The sequence below is a fragment of the Oratosquilla oratoria genome, chromosome 14 (genome assembly GCF_046742065.1).
Source record: "Oratosquilla oratoria isolate Oo_2021 chromosome 14, ASM4674206v1, whole genome shotgun sequence".
NCBI classification, from domain to species: Eukaryota; Metazoa; Arthropoda; class Malacostraca; order Stomatopoda; family Squillidae; genus Oratosquilla; species Oratosquilla oratoria.
The window spans coordinates 43,023,673-43,038,541 of NC_134790.1; the positions used below are offsets into that span (position 1 = coordinate 43,023,673).

At 41.7% G+C, this 14,869-nt stretch overlaps 1 protein-coding gene across 7 annotated transcripts in view; it reads left to right on the forward strand.

The window, feature by feature from the left end:
* The window catches only part of LOC143032853 (LIM/homeobox protein Lhx3-like), a 541,576-nt gene extending 529,421 nt beyond the window's left edge, over positions 1-12,155 (forward strand). For 2 of the 7 annotated variants that reach the window (XM_076198017.1, XM_076198024.1), the window contains exons 6-8: positions 2,302-2,442; positions 4,622-4,753; positions 7,806-12,154. In XM_076198017.1, coding sequence (XP_076054132.1) covers positions 2,302-2,442; positions 4,622-4,753; positions 7,806-7,945 — 413 coding nt within the window. In that variant the 3' untranslated portion in view covers positions 7,946-12,154. Of the gene's footprint in view, positions 1-2,301; positions 2,443-4,621; positions 4,766-7,805 lie in introns of all 7 variants that reach the window. The other 5 variants (XM_076198019.1, XM_076198023.1, XM_076198021.1 and 2 more) reach the window with 4 other exon arrangements.
* Positions 12,156-14,869: the final 2,714 nt, after the last annotated feature.

Here is a 14,869-nt window from a genome sequence, read left to right on the forward strand (position 1 = left end):
TATATACATATATACACACACATATATATACATGTATATACATATATACACACACATATATATACATGTATATACATATATACACACACATATATATACATGTATATACATATATACACACACATATATATACATGTATATACATATATACACACACATATATACATGTATATACATATATACACACACATATATATACATGTATATACATATACACACACACATATATATACATGTATATGCATATATACACACACATATATATACATGTATATACATATATACACACACATATATATACATGTATATACATATATACACACATATATATATATATATATATATATATATATGCTGTAAACTGTATACTCTATATTGTATACTGTATATAAACTACAGTGGACGCCCGAAACTAATCCGATATATCAAAAGAATACTATCATATTTTTTATCGCTGTTGCATTGATACGACTTTGTTATGAAAACTACTACATATAGAAATCTATCAGATATGTTTGTATAACTGGTGTACATTACTACGGGGAAGATTCTGTTGCCTGCCATATTACTACCATGACTTTTCTCGTGCACCAAAAGTAAATATCCTCATATACTATTCGAGCTTATGTAACTTAACATTTTGCTCTGATTAAATCCAGATAATTTCATTCAGCTAAGGGGAGACTCTAACACTGACATTGATAAACAAATCCTGTAGAGACCTTTTGGTCTATAAAGATAAATGAGCGGATAAATGTACACAATTATTAATAGCCTGGATGCAGTAATGCTTTCATGTTCTTGTAAATACTCATGTGAACGTATGTGCCCACGCACACGCACACACACACACACACACACACACACACACACACACATACACACACACATGGACACAGATACGTGATCAGGTCTGCCCGTCCACCCCGCACTGGTTTTGGGATTAGCTCACTATTTATCGCGGTGCGGAGGGAGAGAGGGAGGGAGGGAGAGAGGGAGGGAGGGAGGGAGGGAGGGAGGGAGGGTGGTGGGGATTGATGGAGGTGGAACGTGCTGTCCTAATGAAAGGGGTAGAGAGGGAGGGTGGACAGTGAAGGAGAGGAAGGGGACGAGATGATGGGGATAGCCAACCTGAACTCTCAGGCCAAACTATAAGAAGTGGGTTGATATAAGCCTGTTGTGTAATGATTGAAACAACTGTGATAATGAAGCGCAAATATGTATACACTTATTATTGAGAGTTAAGAATGTATCTATTATTGAATACATTTTGATAGAGAGCGAGAGAAAAGGGAAAGAACGAGAGCGAGAGAGAGAGAGAGAGAATTTTCATTTTATGAATTACATGGTGTTCGTGATAAACAAAGGAGGAAATGGGAGATGGAGCAAGACTTGGCTCGGAGTGTGGCGGGAGATTTCCTGGAAGAGTTGTCCTGACTACAGGACATATCCTTTAGAGAAGGAGCCTTAAAATAGCGAAAGATAGTTGGAAATTCATCATTTGTTTCCTTTAGCAATCAATGACGATACAAGCGTCGCAACTCTCCCAGTAACGTGACTCCACTTTCCTTGTTTGTCTTTTGATATCACTGGTTTTACTCAGTGGCTACCCACCCTTCCCATGGCTGTAGGAATTTCCTCCTCTGTTCGGATCCCCATAGGCAACAAAGCATGGGGAGAACTTTGATAAATACGCAGGAGGCAGACTGACTTCTTGCATAAATGCTAATTTTATCGAAAGAGAAGTCATTGGGATCAAAAAATTCTACCAGGCGTAAGAGCAACGGCGGAAGGGAAGATTCACTCACTAACACGAAAAATAATACAGAAAGAGGAAAAACGCTGATTAGACTACACTTTAGAATCACAGACCAATTTCTTAGCAACGTAAATGAAAAACAAATCTTTACCATGTTAGGAAAATTGAACTTGGGTGGATAGTCGAATGTGTAGGAAGAGAAATCTTGGAGAGCTGGGAAGTAAGCAAACCTCGAGGTCGAAGTAGCGACGTGACTGTCGCCTCAATCTGCACAAGGCACTTAAAAGTCCAATTCCCAAAGTCCCAGCTCAAATATAGATGAACCACAAGTTGCTCCTTCAGTATGGAATTTCGCTGATATGTCTAGTGTAGGACTCTTTCTGTAGTATATGTTCAACCTCCCCTTCAAAACACACATACACACATCAGTACTCTTCTTCCGTCTATCTACAGCATGTTCCACTTATTCTATTCGTCTCATTTATTTTTCTATTCCCAATAAATCCTTCTGTACGACTAAATTTCTTGTTCCTCCCCGGCAGGCGACGACCTAATCGTGGACGGGCCCGACGGCTATCGAACCCCGGCTCCTCCCATGGCCGACCTCGAGCCAGGCCAGACGGGAATGAGTCCACACCTGGGGGGGCCACATCCTGGCCCCCTCACCCATCCCTTCATACACGGTAAGAACCCCAACCCATGGCACCCGCCGTCGGTGTATAAGACACTCATCCTGTTCTTTTAAACTAGTGGTTCCCGACCTAAGGTCCTGGGGTCTAGGGTCCAGGAATCCCTGGGAATCCCCAAAAGGTTCCAAGAAGGTCCCTAAGCTAAAAACCAGAGGCAGTTAGTGGATGCCAGACGATTTAATTTCGTGGTAAAATGATCCCCCCAGGATTCAAAGAAACAGTGTTGCATAAGCGTGACCTGTGAGCAAAGAGATCGGGGACCACTACTTTAAAGCACATTTCTTCCTCCGTCTTCTATCCTACACCTCCAGCTCCTTTTCCTCCTCCCCTTTTCTCCCCACCTCCTCCTCTTCTCTTCCTGTTCTCCATGATTCTCTTCCTCTTTATCTATTAAAACACCGTCACCAGCATCACGCCCTGCCTCTCACCTGCCGCCACTAACAAGCTGTTGCCCTCGTTATCGAAGTCAGCCCTTCCCCTCAGCTCCGACGAAGGGGCTGTTACCCTTCTCCTCTACTCCTGAACACTCCATTCCCATCTGTCTTTAATCTTCATCGTTCCTTCCCTTCCATTATATTCCTTTTACCTGCCTCTTTCCTTTCGTCTACTCCCTAATTCCACTTCCCCTCCCTCCTTCTCCCCACTTCCCCCACCTTCAACTGTCCTCCCATTTTATTCCCGTCCAACCCTTCCTCATCTCTTCTCTCCCCTCTTCCCCCTCTCCCCTCTCCCCTCTTCCTCCTCCTCCACTTTCCTCCAATCCCCCCTTTCCCCCCCACCCCGTGTACACGGCTGTCTCCTCTCTCTCCACGCCCGAAGCCCAGCGGACAGACAGGTGCGATAAATTATGGTTTACAGCTCTCAATACGCAGGTGTTGAGCTTTTAGCCGCCTAATGAGCCCCTGGGCCCCTACCGGCGACATGACGCCACGTTACTCTAAATGGCAACAATCGCATGACGTCATGAGTCGTTACAGTAATCCCTGATGTCACTGAGCCGCGTAATGTCTCTCCCCCGTCCCTAATTAACATGGAACAAGGTCATCTGTGCGCGCATGGAGGAATGATGACTGAGGGCAATCCCACGTGTCACAAAAACCATGGGAAAAGAGATTAAAAAACAAATTTGGATTAAACTCTGGTATTCATCACTGATGAACATAATTCAGTTAGTGAAGTTAAAAGTGTTTTATTAAATATGAAAATATAACTCCTTTAAGAAATCATCACTCAGTGAGTCTCACGTCCCCTTTCTACTTCTGATCAAGCATACTATGAACCCAAATTTTAGCGAGACAAATGCATTGCAAGTATTGTATAGGATTTTTTTTTTTTTTTTTTTTTTTTTTTTGTATGATGATTCGTCGGTGATTTGATGGGACGCACTTAGGAGAGAAAACGTTATTTTGTGACCTCAGAAGACAAATGCTCTCACGTAAATTGTTGTCAATGACCAGCGCTTCTTTCCTTGAGAACAATATTTTGCCGAGGAAGTGGAGTGAAGAAGGTGGTATAGGGGAGTTAAGAAGGTGGTATAGGGGAGTTAAGAAGGTGGTATAGGGGAGATTAAAGGAGGACATCAGAGCGGAGGGAGAGTAAAAGTTGAAAGTGATCGACATTCTTCTTTGAGTGGAAATTTGTCTCTAATTATAAACGAACGACACGCGACTCTGGCCCCAGGTGGTGTCACTAAGATCCCTAAAATATTGACTGTATAAGATTGATGCAGTCTTCTTTATACTATGCGGGGGTTATTTATTCCATTTATTTTAAAATTCACCCTCATCTCATTATCTCTATCATCTGTAACCCAATATTTCTCGCAGTATAAACTCTGTGAAACCGTTTTATTCTCTGCTGATACTATTTTGATAATGTCTGCCTTCCCTGATTTCTATTTTGCATGTAACGATACGAATCTTGAAAAAAAAAGTCACTGTTAATACTAAATCAAAACAGATAAAACTATTGTAGCAAAGTCATTCATACAATTCAGATTCAAAACCTCAACAATTTTAATCTAAATGTGAACTGTATATATATTTTGAAATTACCATGATTTCGAGAATGTTGACGATACTCAATGAAATCGGGTTATGACTATGAAACAAAATCTATCATTGTTTATGTCATGTCCCTTGCCTGTTGACTGCCACTTGCCTACTGACCTTAGGTATGTTGGCAGGTGCCGGGACGCCCCCTTACCTGGGTGGGGGTCATTCTCCGAGTGCGGCCCTTCCTCCACATCCTATGGCAGCACCATTCCCATACTCGGAGCCCCTACCGCCATACCAGACCCCCATTGGTAAGTAACAAGGTTAGTAATCTTGCGATTCTAGCCCTTCTCCGGTGTACCTGTGAACATAATGTGTACGTCCTGGACACAGTTTACCTGATACCATGCTCTGGTTAGTAATCTTGCGATTCTAGCCCTTCTCTGGTGTACCTGTGAACATAATATGTACGTCTTGGACACAGTTTACCTGATACCATGCTCTGCCCCAAACACAGTGTACTTTAGACCACATTTGACCATTGGCAAAGTAAGCTTGATACTATATATATATGTCCTTGGCCGCTCTCTACCCATACGTCCAATATTGTCTCAAAGAAAGTCGTAGATTGGGTGTCATGCCCAACGACAACGTCCATCCCCTCCCCCCCTCCTCAATTCCCTTTCAACCATCGATTAGTGTGTGAGAACTTGTAGTTTCATTGACTGGGGGTGAAATAGGAACAGAAATAACAGCTTGAACAAATTTGCTAGCTACACGAGACAGCTTTTTCTTATCTCCAAAGGTATTCTAGAAGAAAAACCCCAGGAAATTGTAACCGCCTGATGCGGGTTTTTTCAGCCAGGAAGTCAGAAGTACGATTTTTCCTCGGTCAAGGGAGGGAGAAAAGGGCAAATCAGTATAGTGGCATTTGACTTTCACTCTCCCTTCCTGAATCCATCTATGAAAATACAACCTTCATATACTGTTACACTCGTAATCCCATGTATAAAATATTCCTTTTACTGAAAAACAATTAGTATGCGGACAAAATTATATCAAATGCTCCTCTGAAACCGATGGCCGACAGGAGCTATGGAGGTATGTCTGCCGTAAGACTTCATGTCCTTCTCTGTAGGGTGCACAAGATCTCTTTGCCCTCAGCCACGGCGTTTCCTCGATCGTCGTTTGACTGTGACCCTTTTGCCTGACCAAGGGGTCTTTGTGACCGCCAAGCACCTGATCACTGGATACCTATAACCATAGCTACTTGCCCTTTTAATGTACTCCCCATCCCATATCACCACCCAAAAATCAGACAAGTAAATAAATAAATAGATGAATAAATAAGTAAATAGATAAACATGTAAATAATAAACAAATATATAAAAGTAGATATATAATTAATTGATAAACGCCAAATCAAGACAGAATTATTGTTGCTGCAATATCAACAATACGCCAGGGTGCCGGGATGGGGATGACAGGTGGTGATGGATAAGGAGCTGCCTAGTGTAGGCCTTATGGTCTCTTGCAGTCTCCTTTATTCTTATGTTCTTATGTTGTGGCGGATTCCGCCATTTTTTAGTCCTTTTCTTTTCCCTCCTGCAATCTTAGGGAAAACATTGGGAAACCGGCTTTGGTCCGAGAGGCACGTGGCGCTTTCTTACACATATGAAAACTATAAAAATAATGTGTTCAGAAAACCCAAATAATTTTTCAAAATTACAAAAATGCATGTTTATGGAAAACCAAGTCAATAATTGGTTTTCGAAGGTACAAGAAATGCACATTTTTTGACAACCTAATCAAAAGTTGTTTTTCAGAAGTATAAGAATTGTAAGTTTTAAAAATATAAGTAAATAAAGCCCATTTTTCTAAGTAAATACAATAATGAGCAGTTTAGCACAACACCTACGTTAGGTTAGGTCGTTAGATTTGGTTAGCTTAGGTAGATTAGGTTAGTTAGTTTGGGTTAAGTTAAGCTGCTAGGTTAGAAATTAGTACAATCTAACGATCTAACGTAACAATCTAAACTAACCGAACAACTTAACCCAACATAACTTCACCTTACTTCGTCTTACTTAACCAATGTTACTTAATCTTACTTAACCTTACCTAACCTTATCTAACCTTACCTAACAACTTAACAATATAACCTATCAACTTGACCTAGCCTAACCTAACTTTGCCACACATATTAACCTATCTTAGCAAGCTAACCTAACTTAAAGAGCACAGCTGAAAAAATACCTCAAAGTTTCTAGTTAGTTCTAAAATCGTAAGACGTTCTATTAGCTACCTCATAACTTCCTAACCCTAAACTAGATCTCGCTTTTACCTAAAAACGTCACCTAATTTGAGTTCTAGCGACATTAGACTTTTTTCCCGATGAACCACATGACAAGAGTACAATGTCAAAATCGAGACCAGAATGGCAATATTCCTTGACATCTGACGTCTTCTATTCCAGGTTTCCCATGTAGGATGTTGACTATCTTTTATGCAGTCGATATGACGGGGACTTTAATGATATCTCTAAAGACAAAGTCACTCAGCATTCTCATATGATTGAAGAATAATCTCCAATCAAAAAAGAACGCTGATTACTTTTTGACTTTTAATAACCTTCCGCTCTGCTACTCTCCTTAAATCTTCCCTTTACCAATTCGATAACAATATCTTTTCAGTACGATATTGTCTCCAAGGACAGAGGCTCTATTTACTGCTGACGAAATATTGATATATTCTAGACTCCTCCCTAAAAGGATCTTAGCAAAAAAGGTTAGATGGAGGTCCTGGTGAGTTTGGTACAGTACTTATACTGTTTGAAAGTGGCTTTCGTCTTCGATCAAAACCTAACAAAGAGAAACTAAATTTCTTGATTCCACACGAAGGAGTTAAACGCTCCTTCTTCCCATATCACCCCACCCTCCTCACATTTCTGCCGCCACCTCATCAATGGAAAATCATCCGTTCTACGTATCTCTATAAACACTAATACCACCCCTCCAGTCACACTCTCCCATACTCTGCTGCTATCATAGAAAAGGCATTAGACCTTGAAGCCCCCATTCTTTACCTTATAGAAGTACTCCATTGTCTTCCTCACTTCTTCTCCTCCACCACGCGACTCCTTCTCGTCCTTCGTTCCCTTGCAGACAAAACCCCCGCGTCCGAGTTCGACCGCAAATTCCTCTCTAAAACAATGATCGAAAACCTTCCCCTATCAGGCCTTACCCCGAACTAACGCAGGTTTCCCTCCTCCAGCAGGTCCAGAACTATTGAATCTTCCACCTACTCCTTGTATCTTCTGCCAAATTAAATTTCTGGAAGGACTAACGCGAATTTTCTCTTTCGCAGCAAGCGGCGTCAGTATCCTGGCTGGGGGTCCAGGGAGCGATATGAGCTCGAACAGCAGCAACCCGGGTTACCCTGAGTTCCCCCCTTCGCCGGATTCCTGGCTCGGGGACATGCAGCAGGAGCAGCACCAGCAATACTAAAATGGGAGGGACCCGCAGCCACCACCGTTCGAGTAGTAGCAGTGACGCAGCACAACAGCCCCTCCCCCGCGGCGTCGGCAGCGGCGGCGGTGCCCCGAAGTCCCAGGTCACGGCGCGACGCGAGAGGAAACTTCACTGGTGGTTAGCATGACCCGTGGAGATTCCCCCGGTGCCAACAGCGTGAGGGTCATTGAATCCAGGCCTCAAGATGCTTAGAGTCGTCACACAACACCAGAAGAATCACGAGCTTTTGTCCCTGAGTGACACGACGCAATGCCCGTGGAGAAAACTGCGAGACATCCAGAAGACTTGTACAACGACTTATTGCCTCCGAAACAGCTAAAGTACATGTGCAGGACTCATGAAATAGCCCATGCAAAAGACATAATAACCTGTATGTCAACAATAAGATTTTATAAAGGCTGAAACAGAGAAACAACTCTTTGGGTACTCTTGATCATGGTCTTGTCGGACAGCAAAACTAACACTAACAAACACTAATGCCAAATCTAACGCCAATATATAATCATCAACCAACATCATTACTGGTGATAGGTATTAATATGATCATTACACAACATTTTGTTGAGGCAGTCAGTCTACACATTTCAATACATCAAAATTTGTTGATACATATTTCATTTAAAGCTGAAGGATTCACACTACACTAGGTATGACAACATAAACAAGGAAATCCATACAAAATCCCACTCATCAATACTTTCTTCGATATAGAGGCTGCGAGCACCATGACATTCTGTAATCCGTACATTCCACCCAGAACATTCTAGCATTCAAAGACATTCCGCAGAGGGATATTGATCCCACATTCCTGTCCCACGACTTATCACGTTTATTCATTTTTGATTCATAGAACTAACTCTCCTCATATATGTCCACTCTGGGCCATATTTCTGTCTGTGTTTCCTTTGCCAACTCGTCCAGATAAGATGTTATCATATCTGACTCCCACAGCCCCCACACACTTCTAAAGCTTTCTTGGACTACTTGTTCAGACACTATGTTTTTAAACACAAAACACTTAAACATTCGGTTTTATTAACTACTTTTCACTCCGTCATCGTCACTCTGCCTGACAACTTGCAGTATATCTCCACAGACCATCCGTGTTCCAAAATACAGACTTACCTAGAGACAACCTTTTCTTCAGCTGCAGTGACAACACTGATCTAGTGCAACAATTACAATTCAGCATTCAGCCCGGTCAAAGGTGCAGCCGAGCTCTAGTTTTTGAAGTTGGTGGATCAAGAGGGAACTTTCGTTCATGTTACGAGCCATGACTAGAATAAGTTTTAATTCCTTCAATACAGTGATGTATAGACTCTCTTGTGGTAAACAAAATACTTTTTTTTGGGGGTGTGGGGTGGCTTCCTTCAGGTTAAGGGCAGCCCTTCAGAAAAATCGACTAGTCTTTACCACAAGAAACTCTCCCATTGCTAATCATATTCAAGTGGTTGGGGAAACACCAATAATTTAATCAAGAACAGAGTAAAACACCTGTGTCTCAGACTTTACAATGAAACCACTCGCGTGGCATCTATACATCACCGCTAGTACAAGAAAATCATCACTCTACTTATGATAACAGTTCCGAATAAAACAAATCAATCAATGCTATCTCCGCAACAATGATATAAGAACACACACCATGCCTTCAGTACCCAATCTAATAAAAATATGTACACATATTCTCAGACAAAAGACATGCAGAAAGACGAACCTAGAACCTAGCCTTCTGTTACCAAAAGTGTTGCGGTAGCCAAAAGTAAAGGACAAGTGCCAGCCAGCATAGAAGGGATTCATCGTGATTTGTGTGGCGAAGACCGTCATATTTTACTCTGATACATCGTGATGATTAGATCAGGAACATCTCCAGCTTGCGAGTTGCTGGCTGAGACTCGATCCTGTGAGCTACAAAAGCCAGAGGAAGTGTTGTCATCCAACTCTTAATACTTTGGAGAAACTAGTACAGTATAGAACTCCAGAATGGAAACTGCTGTGTTTAAACCTAGAATATCCCCGTCATCTGACTTTGAGTTGTTACCCACAGAATTAGAAACCTGAAAACTACGAAACCCTGCCAGCCTCCAGCACCGGGGGTGAAGTTAATGACTCCTGACACATATCCACGGTTAATGAAAAGAATGAAAGGTTTTAGACCTTTAAGAGTGAGTCCAGGTTACTTTTATGTCGACGGCTTTTGTCCAGAACAAAAGCATTTCCGAACAAGGAGTCTGAACAGGCATCGAAAACGAAGAAGATCGAAACAACCAAGGCCAGTTTCAACCACGTGTGGAGAGAGGGAGTAGCCACACCTAAGCTTAGTTCATGGTTCAGCCAATCGAGTACAAACTTATTTTTTTCGAAGCGTTACTTCATGGGACTTTATTTAGTTCTTCACCTCTATGTCTGTCTACATTCAAACCCGTCTTCTTCGTCACTATTATTTCCTCTGTAAAAAGGAAAGAAAGAAAAAAAAAGACTGAAGTTCCGAAGACTGGCGGGCACACAAACCCCCCCCCCCCCCCGCTCGACCAAATGCTCCTCTCAACCCCAGCCTTCCGTTCGTCGTCGTCGTCGTCGTCGTCGTCGTCGAGGATAGTTTCTCGAACCGTTACACTCGTCGTTACGAAAAAAGAATGTGAATCTGAGCACAACAGTACCAATGAGTAGTTGTATATTTTTTAAAGAAAATTTAGAAAAAAAAAGTGAGCACTGTTCCTTCCCGATTGTGTTACGCTGTTGCTGACGTGCGTCACTGACGAGAATCGTCGTGGGGACTTGGGAATTAACGGAGGCGTTGAAATGGCGCACGGCTCCGATGCATTCCGTCGTGAAAACTTAGTGATCAAAGAACGATCGCCCGTGTAAGGAACAATTGTTGAGTGGATCACCTCGAATATAAAGAGAAATCGCTTCACTGTTACTAAGAGCTACTCTAGCCACCTATGAATGTGTACATATAGAGGATAGAAAGAGAGAGAGAGAGAGAGAGAGAGAGAGAGAGAGAGAGAGAGAGAGAGAGAGAGAGAGAGAGAGAGAGAGAGAGAAAGAGATAGGAAGAAGGAGACAGAAGGGAGAAAGCTCGTGACAGGAAGTTTAAAGTCATCCCGAAGGTGGTTGGGTAAGACCCTCCCCCCCAGATCATTTTTTACATCCCAAGTTTCTCCTACGAACTTCGCTACGTGTTTTTATATCAATTCGATGGAGTCCTTGACAGCTCTAGCCGGCACACGAGGCAACCAAGCCAACTGACACTACTGTACATAGACATTTTCAGTGTTAATCAGTGTATAGAAGCGTAAGGATGAAAATGGATGTAAGGAGACATACATGAGTCGTGTGGGCGTGATTGCCTACCTGATATTATCATAAACAAACTACGCCAAATAAAGAAGAGGATATTTCTGTGTTTATTTGTGTGTTAGGTTTAAAGAAGAAGTGGTGACTTTATACTCTGTGTCCTTCACGCGCCAGCAACCAGTAGATCCTAACATTCCTACGTACCAAAGAATCAAATGCTACGTTTATATTAGAATCGTTGTACGTTTTGTGTCTTATTTTATTTGCGTGTAGCCCGAGTGATACTGAGGGGTTTAAATCAAGCTTGTGGTGGTACACAATGCCACGGGTGTTGACTAAAAGTCTACAGGCTGTGTCATTAAAACTCACTAGATTATGGTGCTCACCTTCCCTAAATGTTGTATGGCCACTATTTTAATATCTAAACTGTACTCTATATGACAAATTAAGTGTACACCAACAGGGTAGACAAGTCATGATGTATAGTTTACGCATTTGTTAGATATCACATTCAAGATCAAAATGTTGTGGGAAGGTGTTCCCCATAGTCTTGTGAGGTTTAAGGATGCAGCCGAAATTGTTCTTAAGGTTGGAGTAGGTCAGTTTTCGTCGCATTTTAGGTCTGACCGAAACTGACTACATCCCCAGCCGACCTAGACCCACAACCCTCCTCTGTCGCTGTTTCACTAAAGATGATTTAAGTATAAGTCTGTGTACCGCGTGATTACAACGCGTGCGGAGGCCAGCAACCAGCCAAGGCGGTCTTGGGTAGCTGGCCGAGCACACGTACAGCTGGTTCGTTCAGAGGAGCCGTCACGGCCACACCTGTGACGGGTGGTACATTACCGAATAAATGTAAAGAATTCACAGTCAACGTGTTTTGTATCTTTACCTTTCATTTGGGGAACAAAGAATACGTGGGTGCACAATCTTTACAATCACCATCATTCCCATTGCTTGTGTTATTATCAATGTTACCATTTTATAAGGTATTTACAATCAACTCCTCTTCTTCACTTATAGTTGAATCTGTCCGATGTTTTTTTTTTTCTAGTTCAATATCCTGAAATCTTTCGCTGTTAGTCTCAAGTAGTACAACTGTTGAAGGGATTCTAAAACTAAAATTTCCATTTACTAATCCTTATTTGGGTTGTGGTGTAAATTCCTGTTCGCCTAATCGTAGGATGGAAGGCGTGTCTTTGATAAGATGACATCGTAGAATAAGAAAACCATGATATATAAAAATAATCATTACATTACAGGGATGCAAAATCTTAATTACTCTGGAGATGCATAGTTAAAGGTGATGTAAAAGAAGTAACCTAGGTTTACTGGCTTAACAAAAACAACAAAAGGAAAGATTTCAACAGTTAGTCCAGTGAGGAGTGTGGGCTTTTTTCAACAAAACGAAATAGTTTGAATGAAATTCTTAACAATGCGACACCCCTCGATAATTCAATTGAAATTGCCATGGTGACGTATTCTACAATTATTATACTGACTAATATTAGACAATTATATTCGGTTTTTATTCACCGTAGCCAATGAGAGAAGCTACAGGTTATATATCTATACGTCTGATGAAAGGCAGGCTAGACGAAACAATTCCAAATGTGCCACGAGATAGAGCACAGGTATTCAAATCATCTAGTGCCATTTCATGGTCAGCTTTTAGCAGAAGATCTATTATACATAACCCCTTCTAATAGTTTTTATTGTTACTAAAAAAAGGGACAATGAGTACAGTCACGAGTTGAAATTTTGACTTACCTAGTACTTGAATTCTGTGTCATAAAAAAGACACAAAATTCGAGTATTTTCTCTGGCAACTTTTGTTTATTTGATTTCTATAAGTTACTCCATTGGAACTCGAACCCTAGACAGTGCATTACATAATCATGAGTCAAGAATGCTACCAACTAGGACCTAGTTGGTAGCATTCTTGACTATTTACTAGGTCATGCCGATGCTACAAAAGTAATTGAGAAACTTCCGGAATGCTCTTACATGAAGTAATTGTACGTACTCTCATTTTTATCGGGTCTTTATGCAGGTGAGCCATTCGACAAGTTGAGACATCTAGGACAAACTGATTTCTATAAAATACACTACTGGGGTTGAAACTCTTGACACTGCGGAACATTATCACGAACAAAGGATCTTACCAACTAGGTCTAGTTAGAAGCACCCTTTATTCGTATTTATGTTAAGCACTGTCCAGGGCTCGAGTCCCAGAGTTGTAGCTTATAGAAATAAATTTGTCCTGGATTTCTCATTAGGTTTACCTGTCCAAGAAAAATAACTAATTGTAAACCAAATACTATATTGGAACTCATATCACGTACTCAACAAAGAAAAAGTCATATTGACGTTGTCAGAATTGTAGCGGGTGTCAAAACTTTTGCTCATGACTGTGCTTGTTTGTGGTGGTCCTATGGGACGGACGTCAGAGAGGATTATCTCCCCGCCGTCTGTCTTCAAACACCCTCCATGCGGAGGTGCAGCCCCGAGGGACTGACACTCGATCTCCGTACCGGATTCAAGATCTCACTATATCAGCTTTGACTATTTCCTCCACCTTTTCACAAAGAGTTGGCAACTGGTGACTGTTCCCCTCCCACTACCACTATAAGACAGTGACATAGAAAAAGGTGGCGTCAGAGGGCGCGTAGCTCCGGCTGCATCCGTCAGACTTGCCCTATGCCATTCTACTGTTGGGGCACATAAAAATCACTGCTAGGAATCGGAGAGGAGCGAGGGATTCGAACACATAACTAAGCTAATGCAACACAGACAATAGTTCAAGGTTTCCTCTCCCCAAAATAAAAATATCTCTGGGAGGTCCTGAGGACTGTTTCCAGCCACTGTGGGTCTACAAGTTTCCAGCCAATGAAACTCAAGGCAATAGTCATTACCATAATTCAAAAAGCACTTATGCCTTGCATTCTGATTGGTGGAGCTTTGCCGCGAGTGACTGCGAAAACCGTGGTCACACTGTCCTCCTGTTGAACACAACTTGGAACTTGGGGCTGCGGCAATATGTTTTGTGCAACAGTGATATGGTCACATTCACGTTCAGAACATTGCAAATACTCCCGGAAAATAGATAATGATTACTATGCAGAGATAAGATAATCAAAAATCTGGGTAAAATAGAGTATTTGCTAAAGATACTTCGACTATATCACATCGTGTGAATGACAAGAAGGGAGTGCGGGTGAAGAAATGCTGTGGTAATTGTTACGGGAATGGCGTTGTTTACCCTTGAGCTTCGGCAATTTCCCGGAAGCTCGTTTAATTTTTGAATTGGGAATCTTCTTGTAACTTCGTACCACACTATTGTAATTTTAATTAATATTATTAAACTCCCCTCCCTCTTTATTAACTATTTAAACCTATGTCATAATTTGATTGACTAATCGGGAACTTGAGAACTTACGTCAAGTGTGTTGTCCCGTGACTTCGAGACCGTTTTGAAGGTTCAATAACTCCTGCCGAACAAGACGAATTTTCTGTCACGATTGAGTAGACCAGCAACAACCCTCGAGAGACTAGCTACAAGCCTCGTCCCAGTGAATAGGTACCGTGACAAGCTTTAAC